At 43.1% G+C, this 23,426-nt stretch overlaps 1 protein-coding gene across 1 annotated transcript in view; it reads left to right on the forward strand.

Moving 5' to 3' along the window:
- The window catches only part of mctp1a (multiple C2 domains, transmembrane 1a), a 505,516-nt gene that overhangs the window by 133,277 nt on the left and 348,813 nt on the right, over positions 1 to 23,426 (forward strand). Inside the window, exon 3 of the mRNA XM_080189110.1 lies at positions 10,739 to 10,881. Within this exon, the coding sequence (XP_080045236.1) occupies positions 10,739 to 10,881 (143 nt within the window). The remainder of the gene's footprint in view (positions 1 to 10,738; positions 10,882 to 23,426) is intronic.

Genomic DNA, 23,426 nt, shown 5'->3' on the forward strand with positions numbered 1-23,426 from the left:
CTGACTTCCAACACACATAACCATCTTCCTTTGTGCCAGGTATGACTCCAACCAGTGGAGAGTTTTTCCCTGATTCCCATTGACTCAAGTTTTGTGAGGACTCCTTGATGCCATGTTCGGTCAAATGTAGCCTTGGACAGGCACTCTCACCTCACCTCTGGAATTCAGCTCTCTTGTCCATGTTTGAACCAAGGCTGTAATCGGGTCAGGGATTGAGCAGAACCCAAATCAGTGAGCCGTTTATTGCTAAGCAAGTGCCAGTTGATAAAACTGCTAATGACCCAGTCTATCACTTTGTTGATGATTGAGAGTAGACTGATGGGGGTTGGATTTGTCTTGCTTTTATTGTACATGACATACCTGTGTAATTTTCCACATTGCCGGGTAGATGCCAGTGTTGTAACTATACTGGAGCAGCTTGGCTAGGGGCATGGCGATTTCCAGAGCTCAAATCTTTAGTACTATTGCTGGAACATTGTCAGGGTTCATAGCCTTTATAGTAACCAGTGATCACTAAGAAATGAACTAAACCTTGCAACGTAATTTATATTTCAGTGGTGTGCCCTCAGGTGGATAATTGCTCAGCTGAATTGAATCTGCATGCATCATAAACAAATTAATGATCCTCTTCACTGAACAAAATAAGATTAGATTTATTACTGAAGCACTTAGTTTTCCAGAGGACTTCTCAATGGAATATTCTTACTGTTTTTAACAAATCATAAATGGTAGTCATAACTGCAATAAATTAACAAGGATGGTGCAATTTCACAGGAAATGGAACAGCTTCCAAGAGAGCTTCGGGCAAATTCGATTAAAAGAGAGCTGTGCTTGGTTTTATATTGATTTATAGACAACTTTCCTTCCATCAGCTGCTAAATTATAGATACCACAGACATAGATACTGAACTGCAGGTACTTTGACATTGAATTTTAAGTTTTTAGACAGAGGTTTTTTATAAATATCAGCTTGGTATGGTTGGTAGTACTTTTGTCTCTAAAAGGAGATGTTGTGGGTTCAAATTCCACTGCAACTCTTGAAGAGCTAGGCGTAGATTTTCCAGTCAGCTGAAGCATACCTGCTGACCTCAATTTAAATTGCAGCTTACCTCATACTTTGGCACTGCCCTGACTGCAGCATCCAGCCTATGGCTTCATTGGCAGGGTTAATTTCATGCAATGTTGGTGGCACCCAGAGAAAGATCCAGCAGTGCATTTCACCTCTGTTCATTGGAATGTAAAAGTTCAGATGCACATATTGGATGGGTGAGTCCATTGGACCTCATTGCTGAACAGGGACAAGTGTACTCTGATTAGTACTTCCTCCACTAATATCACAAGATTCACTGATCATTTGTTTTTTATTGAATCAGATAGCACAGAAGGAGATCATTGCCAGAGTTTTGAAAGAGCTATTCAGTTAGTCCCAATTCCCTGCCCTTTGCCCATATTTCTCTTTTTCAACTACATATCCAATTCTTTTTTTGAAAGTTACTGTGTAATGGTGCTACAATAATTATTTTTTTTGTTTGAATATATATAAGCAACTATGCTGACCTTTCATATTTATATTGAAAGAATGGAATCATAAAAGTTTTCATTATATTACTGAATTTAGTATGAAGGGAACATTTCTATAATCCCAGTAGGGTTAATTTCAAAGGATTTACATTTTCCATCAGCCATAGTTGAAACTAATATAAATGCCATAAGCAAGTGTTGAATCACTTTTGAGAATAGTATACTAATTAAAAAGCCAAATTGTTAAAATCCCAGCTGGAGATTCATGTTTGACTCCCACTTTTCTCTGACATTTACAATCAAGCTTACCTTCCCAATCTTAGCCAAGCTATCTGAACAGCTGGATTTAGATCTCTCCTCACATCACTCAAGTTTAACCTTTGGGAAATAGGTCTCAGCAACAGTAAAAGTGGTGAAGATTTGTGCAGGATATGCAAAATAACACAAAATGAGTGATAAGTTGGTTTTAGTGATGCTCTTTGAGTCATTGTCACAGAAGTGTCTAATTTCCTGATTCATGTCTTAGGAATGTAACTTTTAGTGTGAGGGTTGAAGTTCTAAATGTAAGATAATAGATGAACTTGTTTTGGGAGATTTGTAAACTCCCCAAAAATAAGTGCAAATCCAAGGAAGATCTTCATTTATTTAAATAAGTCACAGTTTGAGGTGTGAAAATGGAACCAGTGAATTTAATACGTTTGCAGTTGTACCCATTAGGAATATAAATTATTCAGGTAATTTCCCCAGAACAAAGAAATGTTGGACAGCAACTACTAAACAAGGGAGAATGTTAAAATATCAATACATTTTTCACATCAAAGGGTAGGAAATGAAGTTAATGAATTGAATTCTTTGGAACAGTCAGTAGTATAGAAAAGAGACAGAGAATCTGCTGATCTGGTGTGACAATGACAATCTCTCCCTCAATGGCAACAAAATGAAAGAGATAGTCATCAATTTCAGGAAGCTTAGTGGAGGGCATGTCCCTGTCTATATCAACAGAGACAAAGTGGAAATGTCGAGAGCTTAATTTTTCTCGGTGTTCAAATCACCAACATCCTGTCCTAGTCTCTCAATAATGTGCTATAGTTAAGAAAACCCAACAACGCCTCTACTTTCTCAGGAGGCAAAGGAAATTTGGCATATCCACTATGACTCTCGTCAACCTTTACAGATGCACCATAGAAAGCCTTCCTTCTGATTGTATCACAACTTGATATGGCTCCTGCTCTGTCCAAGATCACAAAAAACTACAAAGGGTCCTGAACAAAGCTCAGTTCATCACACAAGCCAGCCCCCCATCCATTGACTCTATACTTTCTGCTGCCTTGAAAAGCAGCCAGTATAATCGAGGACCCCACATATCCCAGATATATTCTCTTCTACCTTCTCCCATTGAGAAAAATATACAAAATTCTGAGGACATGTACCAACCAATTCAAGAACAGCTTCTTCCCTGCTGCCACCACACTTTTGAATGGACCAACCTCGCATTAAGTTGATCTTTCCCTACACCCTAGCTATGACTGTAACACAACATTCTGCACTGTCTCCTTTCCTTCTCTATGGATGGTATGCTTTGTCTGTATAAACAATACTTCTCACTGTACGTGGGGTGGCATGGTGGCACAGTGGTTAGCACTGCTGCCTCATAGCGCCAGGGACCTGGGTTCAATTCCCGGATTGGGTCACTGTCTCTGTGGAGTTTGCACATTCTCCCTGTATCTTCTTGGGTTTCCTATGGGTGCTGCGGTTTCAGCTGAAAGACGTGCTGGTTAGGTGCATTGATGAGAACAGGCACCAGACTGTGGTGACTCAGGGAATTTCACGGTAACTTCATTGCAGTGTTAATGTAAGCCTTACTTGTGACTAATAAATAAACTTAAACAATAATACACGTGACAATAATAAATCAAATCAAATCATTGCTGGAGAGACAGATCACAGGGAGGAATTTCTTTGTGACTTCAGGTTTATTTATGTGATTTTTCAAAGATACCAGGTAGTATATGTCTGAAGCTGGAACAGCTTGGAAACAGGTAGAGAGAGAAAGCTGCCTGGATTGGCTGTTGGGGCCTGGGAGCAGTTTTGAGAAATGTAGAGAGAGAATTTGCCTGAAACTGCCTGTAGAAGGAAAAGAGCAAAAGTTTATGGTTTATTTATTTATTAGTCACAAGTAAGGCTTACATTAACACTGTATTGAAGTTACTGTGAAATTCCCCAATCACCAACTCTCGCGCCTGTTCAGGTCAATGCACTGAATCAGCATGCCTTTCAGACTGTGGGAAGAAACCGGAGGACCAGGAGGAAATGCACGCAAACATGGGGAGAACGTGCAAACTCCACACAGACAGCGACTCAAGCTGGGGAATCAAACCCAGGTCACTGGCATTGTGAGACAGCAGTGCTAACCACTGTGCCACCACGCTATCAGAAATAGCCCTCATTTAACAGACACTAAGCAAGAAAGCACAATTGGCCCTGGGTCCATAATTGTGAACTGGAGAGTTGCCTAGCTGGATTCCCGGGTATGATACCAAGAATTTACAAACATCACAGAAAAGCAGAAACAGTAAGGAAAATCAAAGTGAATTCCTCAGAGTTGTGGTTGGTTTGATCCCAGGAGAAATAAAGAAACCCTGAAGGTTTTTGTAAAATGTAAGGAAACTTTAGAATGGAAATAAAAGAACAGAAAGTGTTACATTGAGATTTGTGGGTTTAATGTACACGTGTCTGTGAAATATAGAGTTGCTAGTAATTTCTTTGTTTAAATCTTGTACAATAAAAGTTTTTGTAAAACCTTGTGCTGTAATTCTTCCACTCAGTAAATGGGAATTTGAAGTTTTTAATAATGGACAGAATTTTCCCAAAAATAGTCTAAGTGTCATAATGGTGAGAAAACGGGAGTCCTCCATGCCAGTCTTTTCGGCGACATCTTCACTGCATTCCCTTGACACTATGCCACTTCTTTTGACAGCTGGGAGCTTGGTATCAGTACCGGGGTGTGGAGCCTACACATACCAGTGCGGTTGGCTTCAGCAGCTCAAGCGCCATTCTGCAGGTGAACCAGGAGACTTCCTCCCACCACTCTCCCCACCATGGACATCAGACTCCCTGTGGCAACATCGTGGCAAAAGAGCCCAACCAATTCGCCCACCGACGGACCCCTAACATGCCCCCCTCCCTGACACAATCCCCTCCATGAGCCACCCCTGTATGGACTCCCTGCACAATGACTTCCACCCCTGTCATCAGAATGCCTAGCTGCCCCTGTCATTTGCATAGCTTGCCATCACAGCCCCAGCTTCCTGGCACCGTACCTAGCACACTTACAGTGCCCAATCACTATCTGGCTGGCACTGCCCACTGCGCACTGTGCAGTCATGCTCCAACTATCCAGGGGCTTCAGAGGCTTCTGATTTCCCTGGTGTGGCCATGGCACCTGGTCCCTGCAGAGCAGTAATGATTCTCATCAGCATGACATCTTGCCAATGAGGGGGAAGTAGCTATGAGGGCGGATGCAGCTGTGAGTGTGGATGCAGCCATGCCAGATCAGGAAGTCTTTTATATGTCAATAAGCTTTGCGCTCTTATTGCTTTTACCTGATCTGGTCTACATGTGACTGCAGCAAATTTGATGACTGAAATGTGCTTTTTTAAAGGCACTAAACCACTACAGAAATTGGAAAAGGAATGAAACCAGAAGGACCACCTGACAGTGAGCACGGCACTGGGAATGACAACAGTCCTACTTACTAACATTTGAGGGTTTGTGCCCAAATTGGGAAGGCAGTCTCACAGACTAGTCAAGCAACAGGAGTGATTTGGAATACTGTCCACTTGCCTGAATGACTGCAGCTCTAACAACTCAAAGCTTCACATCATCCAGGACAAGGCAGCTCACTCGATTAGATCATATCCACAAACATTCACTCCTTCCATCATTGGTGCACAGTGTGCATTACCTAAAAGATGCACTGCAGGAACTCACCAAAGTTCCTTAGGCAGCACCTTCCAAACCCTCAATTGCTACCATCTAAAAGGGCAAAGGCAACAGGCACACGGGAACGCCACCACCTGGATGTTCCCCTTCAAGTCACTCATCATTCTAACTTGGAAATATATTGCCATTCCTTCATTATTGCTGGCTCAAAAGCCTGGAACTCCATCCCTAAGAGCACTGTGAGTATACCTACATTATGTGAACTGCAGCGATCCCAGAAGGCAGCTCACCACCACTTTTTAGGAATGGGCAATAAATGCTGACTGAGGCTGTGATATATCCCATTAATTAATCTTTAAAAAAAAGTATTATTATTTATTTTGGTAATATATTCAAATATTAGATCATAAATAGTGATGAACAAGCAGGATTCATAAAGGCTGAGGAATCTATAAAAATTGTAATGTCAGACCAAAGAATTTTATTTATCAAATGTCCACTGATTTTCTGGCCTGAGGTTACAATTAGAGTGTTGACAATTCATCAAAAGATTTCATTTTTTTGTACTCTCTTTCTACCAGTATAGACTGTCAGATATATATTTCTCCTATTATGGTATTCAGAATATTAGCACAATTCTGCTATGTTGATGCTAGTTGGTGGGTTCTATGAATATGGCATGAAGTCCAACCCACTATCACATGATGTAAAAACAAGTATTAGTTTGTCTTCATTTGTCATTCAAGGAATAAGTAGTAGCAGGGATATTAATATATCACAAAAACCAAGCCTCGGAACAGCTTTAAAGATTCACATTAAATTACTCATTACTTAAAGGAAAGCCAGTGACACTACTAGGCCAGTGAACCTCCATATTGCTTTCATATTACTTAAATTTATAGATATGTTCCTGGAATAAATTGTGCTTAAACTTCCTAAACTATGATACAATAATCTACAATTATTTGCAGTGTGAGGCAACAGAATGGTAGGCCACAGCTTCATTGTTTCACCACATGATGAAACAAATAGAACCTTCCTGATCCAGTGCAAACTGAGCTGCCTCAAAATTGCAGAACTATGTTAAAACTGAACTTACTGTCCCAATCTGCTCTTTGTCATATAAAGCAGGAAATGCCGGAAAAAAAGCAGCAGGTTTGGCAGCATCTGTGGAAAGAGAAATGGAATGAACGTTTCAAGTCTATATGACTTTTCCTCAGAGTTAAAGAGAGGGAGAAATTTCATGACTTATATACTGTACAAAATGCAGTGAAGCAGCTGGAGCAAAGGAAAAGCCCAGTGACTCGTGGGAGCTAGGCAGGAATGCAACAAAGATGTAGGGCATGAGATAGAACAAGTGTTAATGGCAGTGTGAAGAGCTATAGAAGGTGTTGACTTTGGCAGAAAGATCAATGCTCAGTGGAAACAAACCTTAAGAACAAGTGACAGATGGTGTAGTGGGGGAGAGAGAGATGTTGTATTGGGACAAAAAATGTTTTGGATTAAAAAAACGCAGGGTCAAGATGGGGGAGAGAGGTCACAATCTTACGTTGTTGAACTCAATGACTCCTCCCTGGAGGACTGGGCACAATACACAGAGTACCTCGGATATTATTTCTAAGTGAACAAAATAGGGGTGGAGGTAAAGCACAAGGCAATTCTCCTAAGTGTCTGTGGAACCCAAGGATGAATTAAGCAAAATAAAAGGCCTGCAAACAAAGAGCTATGCAGACTCAGAAGAAACCCGTTGATTCTTTTGGGCAAGACCAGTTCTATGCGTTTTACAGTAAAAAAAATATACTGAATTAGAGAAATTGGAAGAACTGGGCATTATCCGCTCAGTTCAGTTCTTGGAATGGGCAGCACCAGTAGCTCCTGTATCGAAACCGGACAAGAGCACCTGGATTTGTGGTGATTACTAGTTAACAATTAATCAGGCTTCCAAACTGGATAAGTAGCGAGTCCCAAAGATTAAAGACCTGTATGCAAAGCTGGCTGGAGGTCAATCATATACAAAGGTGGAAATGTATCACGCATATCAGCAACTTGAATTAGATGACACTTCCCAAAGTTGTCACAATAAACACACACAAAGGGTTGTTTCAGTATAATGTTTGTCTTTTGATGCGTCTTCAGCATGTGCAATTTTCCAGAGGATAATTGAGATCCCGCTACTAGGGCTGCAACAAGTTGTGGTATACCTAGATGATTTTTTCATAACTGAATTGACAGAAGCTGAGCATCTAGCAAACTTAGAGGAGGTGCTGAGTAGATTTCAATAGGCTGGAGTTTGTCTCAGGAAGGAGAAATGTACTTTTCAAGCCACTGAGGTAACATACCTGGGGTACTGTGTTGATACACAAGGGTTATACCACACAGAAGACAAGGTCAAGGCCATAAATGAGGCACAGGCCCCCAAAAACATATGAACTTTAGTCATTTTTGGGAATGGTAAATTACTAGAGTATAGTCATTTTTGGGAATGGTAAATTACTTTTTTTTTACCAAACTTGTCTACATTATTGGCACACTTGCATATTCTGCTAAAGAAATCTCAACATTGGTCTTAGAAGACTCCCCAAAAAGAAGTTTTCAACAGAGTAAAACAATTGCTTCATTCTTCGAACTTGTTCGTATGTTTTGCTCAGTCTAAGAAACTGGCATTCATCTGCATTGTCTCTCCAAACAACATTGTTGTGCTGTTGTCCTATGAGATGGACAATAGATCTGAAAGGCCAATAGGCTTTATTTCAAAAACCCTTCCAGAGCCTCAAAAATTGAGAAAGAAGAATTATCAATAGTTTTTGGTGTTAAATTTCACCAATACTTCCATGGTAGGCTCTTCACCATTGTTTCTGCTCACAAACTACTCTTGGGTCTTTTTAAAAATGACAAGGCTATTCCAACAATCACATTGGCAAGAATTTAGTTTTGGGCATTAACTCTGTCCACCTCTGAATATACATGCAAGCACTGACCTGGAACACATACAGTGAATGCGGATGCACTTCGCCACCTAACTTTACAAGAAAGTGTTACAGCTGCTCCATGACCGCAGGAAATTTTCCTGGCATTGAATATTTCAGACATGTTGCCAGTCTTGGCAAAGCCAATCAGATATTGGACCAATCGGGATCCATTTCTGTCCAAAATGACACACAAGATACTTACAGGTTGGACTTATGAGCCAATTTCTGAAGAAATTAAACCATTTGTTACCCACAAGGATGAATTGAGTTGCCAGGATGACACCATACTCTGAGGAGCAAGAATAGTCATCCTTTTACCAGGCAGACAACCACTTCGAAGGGAATTTCACGTGCCCATGCTAGCATCTCAAAAATGAAGATGCTTGCCAGAAGTTATGTGTGGTGGTCTGGCATTGATGCTGACATTAAGAGCCTAGTCAAGCATTGTGAACAATGCCAATTGCAACAAATTCTGCTGCAGCCCCACTGCACCCTTGGAAATAGTCTGGCCAGCCACGCTTACGAGTCCTTATTTATTATTTTGGTTTCTGCTCAGAGTTGATGCACACTCATGGGATTGATGTTTTTGAGGTGACATTTCCTACATTGCATGCTACCATTCAAGGACTACACCAATGTTTTTCCATCCACGGATTTTCTGAAGTAATAATGTCTGACAGTGAACAGTATTCTTAAGTGTTGAGTTTCAAAACTTCACCACGCTAAATGGTATGGAGAATGTTAGAACCATGCCTTACCTCAGGATCCAACAGACTAAATGAGCAAACGATCTAAACTTTTAAGTCTGACTTAAGTAGGCAGGAGGGACCCTGGAGACCAGAATCTCACACTTCCTTCTTGGCTACTGGACCACTCCACATGCAGCAACGGGAGTCCCACCAGCATAGTTGTTAGTGAACCATCTTCTCAGAACGAGACTGAGCCTCATGTTTCCAAATTTGCTGGAGAAGGTAGAAACTAGACAAAGCAATCAGAAGGCAAGTCATGATTCACGTCAGTCAACACACTCATTTATGGTGGATGACACAATATATGTGAAGAAGATGGTGGGTTCAGTTGGATCCCTGGAATTGTTGACTCTAAAACTGGACTCCTGTCTTATCAAGTGGATGTAGAAGGAAGGATCCAAAAATATATCAACCATTTGAGAAAAAGAGGGATGCCCCAGCAGCTGGTTTTGCCATCAGAAAATGTTGCCGACTGTTTTAGCACTAAAGTAATTGGTTATCCTGTGACAGGCACAACCAGCGTCTCCATGGAAACAGAACTATGCCTGAAGAGGCACCTGCCATTGTGGTTTCGGCTAACAGCAGTCTTGTGGAAGCTCCCCAGGTAGAGTTCCACCGCTCCACAAGGTTTCGGAAACCCCATGAAAGACTTGATTTATAATTGAGTAAATTCATGCGCTAAATGTTTATAATTATCTGGGACTTGGTAAATAGAGTATTAATATTTGTATAAAGAGCCTTAGACAGGGAAGGATGTGGTGATTGTCCCTTTAAGGATCAATCTGCAGAATAAAGGTCACATGACCAAGGGACCAATCAGGGAGCAGGGTGGGGATTATCCAGGTAAGCACGGGCTTCTGTACTCGGAGTCATCTCAGGAGCTGATTGCAGCTACGAGGCTGCGTATAGTTTAATCTGTAATAAACAAGTGTTTTCCCTAAACTGGTGAACAAGCATCTTTACAGTAGTCTAATCATCTGTATCAGAGTAAACATAACTTAGGGTTTATTGTTGCATGGTGGGGATATTACTGGACTTTGGGGATGTGGGTTCAAACCCCACAACAGCTGCTGGTGAAACTTCAGTTAATAAATCTGGAATATAAAGCTTCTCTCAGTGATGATAACCATAGTAACTATTATAAAAACCCAGCTGATTTGCTAATGCCTTTTAGGGAAGAAAATCTTCCATCCTCACCTGGCCTGGTCTACATGTAACTCCAGTCGCATAGCAATGTGGTTGACTCTTAACTGCCATCTGAAATAGCCTAGAAAGCCTCTAAGTTCCAGTACTAAGCATGAGCAACAAATGGTGGTTTTGCCTGTGACACCCAAATCTAAAAATTATATGACATAAATGGAACCTCAACATGGCTTTTAGGTGGCAACGGGTTGTGCCTTTATCATCCACACTGCGCCCATTGCTATCTAGTGTATGGCTTTAAAGTAGTCTTTAAAGAAACCATTGCAAACTGCTCAAAAAAATGATAGTTCAAAATGCTTGTGTTGATTGTAACACCAACATTTCTTTTTTGAATTTTTCCCAACACCATTTCAGGAACAAGTGATCCATATGTGAAGTTCAAAATATCAAGGAAAGAAGTTTACAGAAGTAAAATAATTCACAAGAACCTCAATCCAGTCTGGAATGAAGAAACCTCTCTTCTGATACAAAATGTTGCAGAGCCGCTGTACATAAAGGTAGGTAAATCCCTAAACAGCCTATGCTCAGTGATTGCAGGTTAGAAAACATCAAAGGAATGAAACAAAAACAAAAATTGCTGGCAAATCTCAGCAGATCTGACAGCATCTGTGGAGAGCAAATAGAGCCAACATCTCATGCAGACTTGAAACTTTAGCTCTATTCTCTCTCCACAGATGCTGTTAGACCTGCTGAGATTTTTCAGAATTTTCTCTTTTGGTTTCAGATTCCAGCATCCGCAATATTTTGCCTTTATCAAAGAGATGAAATCGTTCTTGGGCAGTAATACAAAGCAATTGGCATCAAACCATCAGCCTGTTTTGCACCCCAGCCAATTTTCTTCTCCACAGATGTCAGCAGGAGATGAGTGCAAGTTGAAGTGACAGGCGGGTGAAATTCCACTTCGATGGCAATACGAGTTGATCAACAGCGAATGAGCAGTCAATTTGCCTCACCTGTTGGAAGTTTTACATTATTACCCAGAAGTGATTTTATCTCCACAGAATCTCATTCACTTTTTAATGTTAAACATGCATGAAACCAGAGGAATTATAAGGCTTTCCCTGTAGAGATTTTGCCTTTGCCTACTTTGTTTTTTCTGCTTGTCAAACCAAATGTAGCCAAAAGAAATCAAGGGTAGATCTCTGTGATTTTCAAAACTCAAGAGTATTTTAATTACAACATCAGAAAATTGTACATCTTGTTCTGTCCGTTGGCTGAAAGATTTTGTGCTACCTAGATGCCATACCAAGGCAGACTTCAATAAGCCATACTAAGTGTAAATATTTTGTATATTTTGAAGGAGAATTCCGCGTTTTGGAACAACATTTCAATTTACCTGGGAAGGAAAATAGTAGAAATATAAAATAAATCAACACAATGCAGGAAATACATATTAAGGTCTGAAAAGAGGAAAGAAACAATGAACGCTTTAGGATGGGCACCTATCAGGACTAGTATATATAAACAACCTGCCTCACAATGTTGACTAAACTATAGGAGAGATGGGAACAATTTGTATAGACTACGGAGCAATTTTCACTGTCAGCAAAGAGCCTCACCCACCAGTTGCACAAGTCAGGAAATGACACATTTAGGTCTCTGGATGTTAATATAATGAGGAACCTCTTCCTTCACCCCCCTCACAAAAAGGTGCTGGGGGCCCCTTTGAAGATCATGGCAATAGTATCTGTTCAGAAATTACCCACAAAGTTGGACTACTGATGTGAAATCCTGCATCTGGAACCCTCCAAACCTCAATTCAGAGGCTTTTAGTCTTACAACTCACTTACCAGAATAAATTAGGATACGTTAGAAGATTAAAACCAGATCTAACACCCAGATAACTGTGCTACGAAACCCTTGACTCCCCAGTGGGTCCCCAAGTACTGACCCTTCTACTCAATCACCTAACAGCATACCACGTGACCTAACTCTCCACTGCATCCCCGAATATCCTCATGATCTGTCTACCCAACTGGCCACTTCACTTCATCCCTTTCCCAACCTCCAATTCCTAAGCCTACCTGACAATCTCCTCCACTTGCCTGCCACCCTACACACTTGCCCAGCTACATGCTACCCTATCCCCTCATCCTCCTGCCACTTTCCCCTCACCAACTTAACTGCCACTCTTCACCCTTACCTACTCACCTGCCACTTTTCCCCCTACCACTCAAATGCCACCCTCCCCAGTCACCCATTTACCTGTCAACTTACCTTGCACACTTACCATAGAATCATAGAATCCCTACAGTGCAGAAGGAGATCTTTTGGCCTATTAAGCCTGCAACAACAACAATCCTAACCAGGCCCTATGTCCTTAATGCCACATGTTTACCCTGCTGGTCACCCTGACACTAAGGGGCAACTTAACATGGCCAATCAACCTAACCCGCACATCTTTGGACTGTGGGAGGAAAGCGGAGCACCTGGAGGAAATTCATGTAGACATGGCGAGAATGTGCAAACTCCACACAGCGAACTGAGACTGAAATTGAACCCAGGTCCCTGGCACTGTGGGGCAACAGTGGTAATCACTGTGTCACCATAGCTTCTCAAAATTGCTTTAGAATCTTTAAATCTCTGCTTACTGGAATACGACAGTTGGTGCAATTAAGAAGGGGCATGTCTAAGCTTCCCGCAATGAAGAAGGACTCCCAGAACAGGTATGCTCCACATTTCCAAACAGACTCGGTTTGCTAGGCCAGGGCAGAAGTGCAGAGCTCCATCTTTGACGAAGCAATTGAAGCAGAGTAGCAATCCAACAGTGAAGATGCAACCCATGTAGTCAGCAGTTTCCCAATAAACAGAGGCAGAAGACAAGGCTCCCCGCAGGCTGCACCATCTGAAAGTGGGTCTAGACAGTCGCTCAGCTGGTAGCACTCCTGCTTCAGGACCCCATTTCAGCACTTGAACAAATAATCTAGGTTGACAGTTCAGGACAGTAGTGAGCAAGTGCTGCATTGTCAGAGGTGCTATTCTTCAACTGGGGTGTTGAACTGAGGCCCCACCTGCCTGCTTAGCTGGATGAAAAAGACCCAAATTCATTCTTTCCCCGTTTTAAGAATCATAGAACCTAGAGTGCAGAAAGAGGCCCTTTGGCCCATCGAGTCTGCACCGAACACAATCCCAGCCAGGCCCTATCCCCATATCCCTACATGTTATACCTGCTGATCCCTCTAACCTACACATCCCTGGACACTAAGGGGCAATTTCTTAGCATGGCCAATCAACCTAACCCACACATCTTTGGACTGTGGGAGGAAACCAGAGCACCCACGCAGACACAAGGAGAATGTGCAAACTCCACAGTGACCTGAGCCGAGAATCAAATGCGGGACCTTGGAGCTGTGAAGCAGCAGTGCTAACCACTGTGCCACCCTGCCACCCCACAGTCAGCATTTCTCCTGCAATGAGCACCAGCAAAATAGCAGTGCATTTGGCAATCCATCGGCTTTTATGAAATGTTGCTGCATCCAAATTTATTGTCATATTTGCTTGTGTAACAACAATAACTGCATTTCAGAAGTTTCTGATTGCATTTATAATGATTTGGGGTGGTATTCCCGGCTGCTTGCCCCAATGCCAGAAAATCCCACCCAAAGTCAACAGATATTTGCATGGTCCGCGCCCCATCTGTTACAGTTCCCATGGCAGGCGGGATGAGAAAAATCTGCTAAAGTTCTTTTTCCTTGAGTATTCTGATTTGCGAGCTTTGTTTTACATAGAAGCAGCCTGTTAAATTCCTCAAATGGTGGTGAAAATGTTGAAATACAATTTTCACTCTGGTTATTTGGTGCAAAGCAATTAGAACAGGAAGTGAGTAAAATAACTGAATAAATAGGACATTATTTTAAGTTTATCTTTAGGATGTGAGCTCCACCTGCTGACCACTGTAAATATTACATCATCAATAATTGCACTAAATATTATCAAATGAGTCAATTTTATTTATCTTTAAAGTATTGTATTTTAGGAGATTTTATTAAATGCTTTATTTACTTCCTCCTTGCTGTTTTAATGATTAGTTAATTTGACCAAGAGGAGGAATCTTTAGCAAATACATGTTATATGTAATTTTCACACCATTTTGAATGTGTTTCTTGAGTAAATATCAGAAAGGAAGTTGAAGTTGGCAACTTCCAAATCTTTCCAAGTGACCAAAAATTGAAGAGGAAATAGAATCTCAGTAAAATAGTATTACAAACTAGTGTTTGTGGTTTATGTGTTTGAAAATATAACTTTAGTTTTAAGAATTAAAGTTTTAATTGTAGATAAATGGGGACAACTGATTGAGAAACTGATAACTAACCCTGAAGTAAATGCAATTCCAAGAAGCTCGGAGTTAATTACAGTTAACTGCTAGCCTGTTTTTACCTTACAAGATCAGAGTTGTTAGTGAAAAATCTTGAACAATGAACAATCCATCTGTAAACTTTTAATGGAACCAGAAAGTTGGAGTAGAGTTTATAAAACTCCATCAGCAATACAGATTATTCATATGGATTGTAGAATCAAAGAGTTATGTCAAAGATTAAATAATTCATTTGCATTTCTGTTTGAATTATCCCAAAGCATGCTGCATCGGGTTAAGATTCAGGGTGGAACATTGGTTAGAAGGTGCTTTTATTTAATTTATCTACTGTGTTTGCTGATAGGAGCAGTCAGTTCAATTTGGGAACATCAGCTGGAAAATTTGCTCTAGCTTTCACTAGCCAAATCAATCTACAGTTCTCCTCACAAAGCCTTGTGGTAGAAATCAGCCAGCTTGAATTGTTAACAAAGAACAAAGAACAACCCAGCACGGGAAACAGGCCCTTCGGCCCAACGAGCCCGCGCCGCCATTTCAACAAAGAACATAAGAACATAAGAAATAGGAGCAGGAGTAGGCCATCTAGCCCTTCGAGCCTGCCCCGCCATTCAATAAGATCATGGCTGATCTGTCGTGGCTCAGTTCCACTTTCCCGCCCTCTCCCCATAACCCTTAATCCCCTCGCTTATCAAAAACCCATCAACCCACGTCTTAAAAATATTTAGCGAGGCAGCCTCCACCACTTCAACGGGCAGAGAATTCCAGAGATTCACCACCCTTTGAGTGAAGAAGTTCCTCCTCAACTCCGTTCTAAACCACCCCCCCTTTATCTTGAGGCTGTGCCCCCTAGTCCTACTGTCTTTTTTGAGCGGGAAGAGTCTCTCCACCTCTATCCTATCCATCCCATTCATCATCTTATACGTCTCAATGAGATCTCCCCTCATTCTTCTAAACTCTAACGAGTACAAGCCTAGTTTATTCAGCCTCTCCTCATAGCTCAACCCCCTCAACTCCGGTATCAGCCTAGTAAACCTCCTCTGTACTCCCTCCAAGGCCAAAATATCTTTGCGCAGGTGCGGCGCCCAAAACTGCACACAGTACTCCAGCTGCAGCCTCACCAATGCCCTATACAGCTGCAGCAAGACCTCCCTACTTTTATATTCAATCCCCCTCGCTATGAAGGCCAGCATCCCATTCGCCTTCCTGACCACCTGCTGCACCTGCAAGCTGGGTTTTTGCGACTCATGCACAAGGACCCCAAGGTCCCTCTGCACCGTTGCCTGCTGCAGTTTTTTGCCACGTAAGTAATAGTCCTTCCTACCATTATTCCTACCAAAGTGGACCAACAAAGCATTTTCCTATACCTACCCTGCCCCATGTGTATGTGAATGGTACCCCTAATGTAGCCAGATTCAGGGGAGAATAGTGTAGGGTCAATTTGGTACACCAATCAGCCTAAGAGCACATCTTTGGGGTGTGGGAGGAAACCGGAGCACCCGGAGGAAACCCACGCAACCACAGGGAGAATGTGCAAACTCCCACAGACACAGGCCCAAATCCATGTATCTGCACAGCTAGCAGTGATAGTCACTGAGCTGTTGTGGTGCCCATCTGCTGGTCCAGGATTAAGCACGCACAACGACACAAAGTACTCGGCCACTCTCGAAACCTCCAAGAGCAGCCCACGCACGACCCATCATGTGCATGCCCCTCATTTGACAACAAGGTGGACCGACACCTGTGGATTAAAAGAGACAAACCATTAACATATAATATTACATTTCCTGTGTCGTCCCGAGGCTCTGACCCTTTTTAATACCGTCTACTATAACCCTCCATCCCTGTTTCACTCATGTGTCTACCTAAGTAAACCTTAAACAAGTCCAATGTGCCTGCCTCCAACACCTTACTTGGTAGCGCGTTCCATACCCCCATGACCCTCTGCGTGAAAGACCTTCCTCTAGTATCCAAATTATACTTCTCCCCCCTCATCCTTAGATCGTGACCTCTCGTAATAGTTGTCCCCAATCTCGGGAAAAGCCTGCCACTGTTGACTCTATCTATTCCCTTCATTATTTTATACACCTCTATCAGATCCCCCCTTAATCTCCGTCTTTCTAAGGCGAAGAGCCCCAGTTTTTCCAATCTTTCCTCGTAACTCAGTCCTTCCATGCCAGGCAACATCCTGGTAAACCTCCTCTGCACCCTCTCCAGGGTCTCCACGTCCTTCCGGTAGTAAGGTGACCAGAACTGGACGCAGTACTCCAAATGCGGTCTAACCAACGTTCTGTACAACTGAAGCATTAGACGACAGCTCTTATACTCTATACCCCTTCCTATAAAGGCTAGCATTCCGTAAGCTTTCTTCACAACCTTCTCTACCTGTGTTGACACCTTCAGAGACTTGTGCACCTGCACTCCCAGGTCCCTCTCTATTTCTATACTCTTAATCGGTCTACCTTTTATCATGTAACTCCTCCCTGCATTATTCCTTCCAAAATGCATCACCTCGCATTTGTCAGGATTAAATTCCATCTACCATCTATCTGCCCAATATACCAATCTATCTATATCCTGCTGTGTCACCTGACAATCTTCCTCAGTATCCACCAATCCTGCCATCTTGGTGTCATCTGCAAACTTGCTGATCACATCACGTACGCCCTCTTCCAAGTTGTTTATATATACTACAAAGAGGAGAGGTCCCAGTACTGAGCCCTGCGGCACACCACTGGTGACTGACCTCCAGCCAGAACAGGACCCTTCCACTACTACTCTCAGTCTCCTATTGCCCAGCCAGTTTTCAATCCATCTAGCTACCTGTCCTTGTATCCCATGTGCCTTAACCTTTTCTACCAGCCTACCGTGAGGGACTTTGTCAAACGCCTTACTGAAATCCATATAGATGACATCAACGGCTAGTCCATCGTCAACCGTTTTTGTCACCTCCTCAAAAAATTCTACCAGATTCGTAAGGCAAGACCTCCCCTGAGCAAAGCCATGTTGCGTATCCCTAATCAGATCGCAACGCTCCAAATGCTTATACATCCTATCCCTAAGAATTTTTTCCAATAATTTTCCTACCACCGATGTCAAACTCACTGGTCTATAATTACCAGGGTTATCCCTACTACCCTTTTTAAACCGCGGTACCACATTAGCTACCCTCCAGTTCTCTGGGACCTCACCTGTGCCCAAAGAAGAGACAAACATTAGCGTCAGAGGCCCAGCAATTTCATCTTTCACCTCCCTCAGCAGCCTGGGATAAATACCATCAGGCCCCGGAGCTTTATCCGTTTTTATGCTACATAAAAACCCTAGCACTTCCTCCCTCGTAATGGATATTTCCTTCCACTGATCTACAGCTCCCTCCAAGACATCACACGACACCAAACCCCTCTCCTTCGTGAATACCGACGCAAAGTATTCATTCAGGATCTCCCCCATTCCCTCAGACTCCCCTCCTTTGTCCCTAAGAGGACCAATTTTCCCTCAAACCACTCTCTTGCTCCTAATATAAGAGTAAAATGCCTTTGGATTTTCCTTAATCCTATCAGCCAAAGCCATTTCATGCCCTCTTTTCGCCCTTCTAACTCCCCTTTTAAGCTCCCTCCTACTCTCTCTATATTCCTCCAGCGCAGTCTCCGTTCCCAGTTGTTTTGACCTAACATATGTCTCCCTCTTCTTCCTGACCAAGTCTTCGATACCCCCTGTAATCCACGGCTCTCTAATCCTGCCTTTCCCATCCTTCCTCTTTGCCGGCACATGCCTTTCCTGCAACATTATCGGTTTGCCCTTGAAAGCCTCCCACTTACCAACCGTGGACTTGCCAGCTAACAACCCCTCCCAATCAGTGTCCTTCAGCTCCGTCCTAATCCGGCTATAGCTCGCCTTCCCCCAGTTCAGCACCCTCCCCTTCGGACAGCACTCATCCCTTTCCATTTTTATCCTAAAGTAGACAGACTTGTGGTCACTGTTAGCCACATGTTCGCCTACCTCAACCTCAACCACCTGCCCCAGCTCATTACCCAACATTAAATCCAGTATAGCCCCCTCCCTAGTCGGGCTAGTTACGTACTGCTCCAAGGACCCTTCCAACACACATTTTACAAACTCCTCCCCATCCGTACCCCCAGCTCTAGGCACCTTCCAATCCACTCCAGGAAGATTAAAGTCACCCACTACAATCACCTTATTCTTTCTGCACCTATCTAAAATGCCTCTGCAAATACCTTCCTCCACTGACCTCGGGCTGTTGGGTGGCCTGTAGTATACCCCTAGCATCGTAATCTCTCCCTTTTTATTCCTCAACTCCACCCACAGCGACTCAATCCCTAACTCCTCCATATTGTCCTCCCTCTGCACTGCTATGATGTGCTCCTTTACTAACAGTGCCACCCCACCACCTCTCTTCAACCCTCCTCTGTCACACCTAAAACACTTATACCCAGGAACATTCAGCTGCCAGTCCTGCCCTTCCTTTAACCACGTCTCCGTTACTGCCACCACATCTAACTTCCTCACAAACATCAAGGCCCTAAGCTCAACCGTTTTACCCGTCACACTCCTTGCATTGAAACAGACGCAGTCCAACCCACCAGGGCCACTCAGAACCTCCTTCCCCCTGATAATTTTCCTTTCACCCAAACCTCCCCTATCACCCAACTCACTCCCAACGCCAGTGTCTACTGAGCTATCAGTCTCATCCCCACCCCCCCCCCATTAGTTTAAACCCTGTCTAAACACTCCAGCTAACCTCCCTGCTAAGACATTTGTTCTTCTCCCATTCAGATTTACCCCATCACTCCTGTACAGTTGCCCTTCTCTCATAAATACTTCCCAGTGGTCTACAAAAGTAAAGCCCTCTACCTTGCACCAATCCCTCAGCCATGCATTCAGCTGCATGATCTCGTCATTCCTAGCCCTGCTGGTACTAGGCAGCAGCCCAGAGAATGCCGCCCTGGAGGTCCTGCTCTTCAGTTTGGACCCCAACTCCCTAAATTGCCTGCGTGCATCTGCCCTACTCTGCCTTCCTACGTCCCTCTCTCCTACGTGTATTATTACTTCTGCCTGGGTCCCCTCAAAATTCCCTCTATCCTCTCCGATATGTCCTGTACCCCTGCTCCAGGGAGGCAGACCACCATCCTGGAGTCACGCTTTTGCCCACAGAACCTCCTGTCAATTCCTTTGACTCTCCCATCCCCCACCACTATCACATTGCCAGCCCCCTTCTTTCCCTCTGAGTCATTCTGGACCTCCTGTCTTTCCTTTTGTACCCCTGTCGATACCTTTTGGGGGGCCACTGGGGTGGTCTTTGGACCAGGACTATTCTTCTTCTTCCTCTTCTTCCTCTTAACAGTTGTCCACCCATCCTGTTCCTCAGCCCCTGGGACCTCCACTTGTTCATGGTTCCTAGCCATTAACTCCTCATTCTCCCTGACCAGAAATGCATCCTCTAAACGCACCTCTAGTTGCCTGACCTGGGCCCTCAAGCGCTGTAGCTCTAAACATTTGACGCAGATGTGGGCCTTCGGGAGACGTGATGCCTCCAAGAACTCCCACATGTGGCACCTAACACAGCTAACGCTCCTCCCCATAACCCCTGCCATGTCCCAACCTCACTTGTAAAAAGCTGCACAGAAGCTATGGGACCAGACTGGGAAAAAGCAGTCAGTGTATATCCAAACCCAGGACACGGATCTGAAGGGTTCACCATTGTGAGATCTGTAAAGAAAAAAGCTAATTGAAAGATCCCCATATATCTTGTGCCTTGGAGAATAACTTGAACACTGAGGAGACCTAAAGTAACCTTTGCTGATCTGTTGGCTACAGGAAAAGTGATAGGATCTTCAAAATGACGTAAGATAAAGCGACTCTTGGGGTGAAGTATAAAGGAACACTGAGTTAAGTAGTTAGAAATTATAATGTCATGTTAATAATGCTTGTTCTGATTATTTTTCTGTACAATAAAGTTGGTTAAAATGTGAAATCTTACGGTGTAGTTCTGTTTTCAAATACTAGGTGTTCAAATTTCTCTTTAAACTTTAAGGAACGTAACAGGATTGTATTATTAGTCAGAAATATAAAATTAGCTGTAAGTAGTTTCTACATAGAGATAAACATGGGGGGTAGGGTTTTTCCACCCCACTGCGCTGGCTGAGTAGAGTAGCAGGGTGGGAAATAGGAGCAAGAAGCAAAACATCAGGTTCACATCTGATTTTTCACCTCCTGCAATAATGCTGAATACGTTATTAACAACCTGGGATGTAATAGTCCAGACTCACTTATCTTTCCCACCTCTCTGGTCGTGGGCCTCATCGGCAAAGATCACATCTGGTTCCCCCCACCAATGGAGACCAGATGTGATAGCCTTGCCGGTGGGACCGGAGGGCATTGTAACCCCCTGGGTGGTTGGGAGCAGGGCAGGCCTGACACCCTGCACTTCCCACTAGGCACTTGGGCCTAAGGGGAGGGAGCCTCAGGGGGCAGGGTCTGATGGGACAGAGCCAGATGGCGGGGAGGTTGCAAAGGTGCCCCTTGAAGTGGAGGGAAGAAGGGAACTTTGCATCGGAGGGGTGGTGGCTTGTCAATGGAGCTGGAAGGATCCATAGGAGGGGAGTGAAGAGGAAAAACTGCATCGGGGTGGGGATTGGTTGTGGTGGAAGCTGATGTCCTGGGGAGGGGGTTTTGACAGATCTCAGCCAACTTCCCAGTGTGAATAGGCTCCACCCACTCCCCCTGCTGGTGGGCATCACATTACGGCCTTGGTATGGCACAGAGTGCGTGAATTATCACCACTCACCTCGCTGGAAAAACGAGCATGAAGCCCTCCTGTTTTTATGCCCATTCGACACTTACAATTTTTCAGAGAAAATTCTGCTGAGACAGAAGAAATTATAATGGGAAATGTTTTAAAATGACAGAAAAAATACTTGTGTCTGTCTTCACAGTAGAAGACACAGAAACATACTGGGAAATATTGGGAAAGCGAAGGTCCAATGAGAGTGAGGAACTTAGTAAAGAAGAGGAACTGGAAAAGTTAATGAGGCTGAAAGTCAAACAAAATCCCATGGATCTGACAGCCTAGAGTTTGTATAGCTGCAGAGATAATGAATGCACTGACGTGCCCTTCCAAAATTTCCTAGGACCTGGAATGGTTCCAATGTATTGGGAGTGACAAATGTAAAGCAGCTATTCAAGAAAGGAGGGAGAGAGAAAACAACAACAAGCCAATTAGTCTGACATCCATTATTAAGAAAGTGCTAACAGGTCACTTAGAAAATCATAAAACACTTAGGCAGATTGAACATGGTTTTATGAAACTGAAAACATGTTTGGTAAGTCTATTGAGGTATTTTGAGGGTGTAACTAGCAAGGTAGATATAGGGAATCCAATCACTATGGAATATTTGGATTTTCAGAAAGCATTTGACACTATACCACAAGTTGGGAATAATATATTGGCATGGAGACAGCATTGTATGAAAGAGAGAACTGAGAGAGTAGGAACAAAAGCATCATTTTCAGGTTGTCAGGCTATTACTAAAAATGTAAGGGAATGTGGAGGTTATGACAGGGCGGCATGGTAGCACAATGGTTAGCATTGCTGCTTCACAGCTCCAGGGACCTGGGTTTGATTTCTGGCTTGGGTCACTGTCTGTATGGAGGTTGCACATTCTCCTCGTGTCTGTGTGGGTTTCCTCCAGGTGTTCCAGTTTCCTCCCACAGTCCAAAGATGCGTGGGTTAGGTTGATTGGTCATGCTAAAATTGCCCCTTAGTGTCCTGAGATGCTAAAGGGATTAGTGGATAAATATGTAGGGATATGGGGATAGGGCCTGGGTGGGATTGTGGTCAGTGCAGACTCGATGGGCCAAATGGCCTCTTTCTGCACTGTAGGGTTCTAATGATTTACTGAAAAGTGGAGTTAAGGCTTCAGAAATATCAGACATGATATTATTGAATCGTGGAGCCAGCATGAGGGGCCGAATGGCTTCCTCCCATTCCTATTTCTGATGCTTTTTTGTTTTTATCTTACAAGAAGGTAACCGCAACAATCAGTGTTTATTCAAAATCCGTGGAATTCTGTGGCTTTATTCACTGAACAAGTGCCTTGATTTCTAACTTTATCTACTTTAAACAAAACATTATTGATACTTGCCAACAATTTGGGTGTCTGGCCTCAGATCAGAACTGTCTCCATTCTCAGTAATCTATATCCAAATCATCCCATTGATTATATCATTCATTATCATTATACTTGAACCTACCCTGAAAATCAGATTCATTCTGTAAAATCTCACAGGTAATTAAAAATAGAACGAGTTGTAGCTTTTGCTTTCGCTAAGAAAGCAGATTGGAATTTCTGAATTCTTTAAGTTGTGAATGACCTTTAAATTTGAATGGGAAGCCATTTATAGGTTTTGTTGCACAAAATGATCTAATACCCCTTGAACAAATGCTCAAAAGCATGCACCTTTCTCTCTCTCTGCCTCTTCTACCTCCACCAGCTTTCCCTCCCTTTTCACCATCATGAGATTCCTTGAACTAAAATCCCAGCTTAATCTGTAGGAGTATAATTAGCTGTGTTGCTGTCCTCATTAACAGTCGTGGGATGGGAATCTTACCAGCCCCTCAGAGACAGTTTTGGAGGTGGGGGCATGGGAAAATTTTGAAAGTTCTGCATCGCATTGGTTTAGTGTGCTTAAGTCCACCTCTGGCAAAAGGGCAGA

This window comes from Carcharhinus amblyrhynchos, chromosome 5, assembly GCF_965287045.1.
Source record: "Carcharhinus amblyrhynchos chromosome 5, sCarAmb.v2.hapA, whole genome shotgun sequence".
NCBI classification, from domain to species: Eukaryota; Metazoa; Chordata; class Chondrichthyes; order Carcharhiniformes; family Carcharhinidae; genus Carcharhinus; species Carcharhinus amblyrhynchos.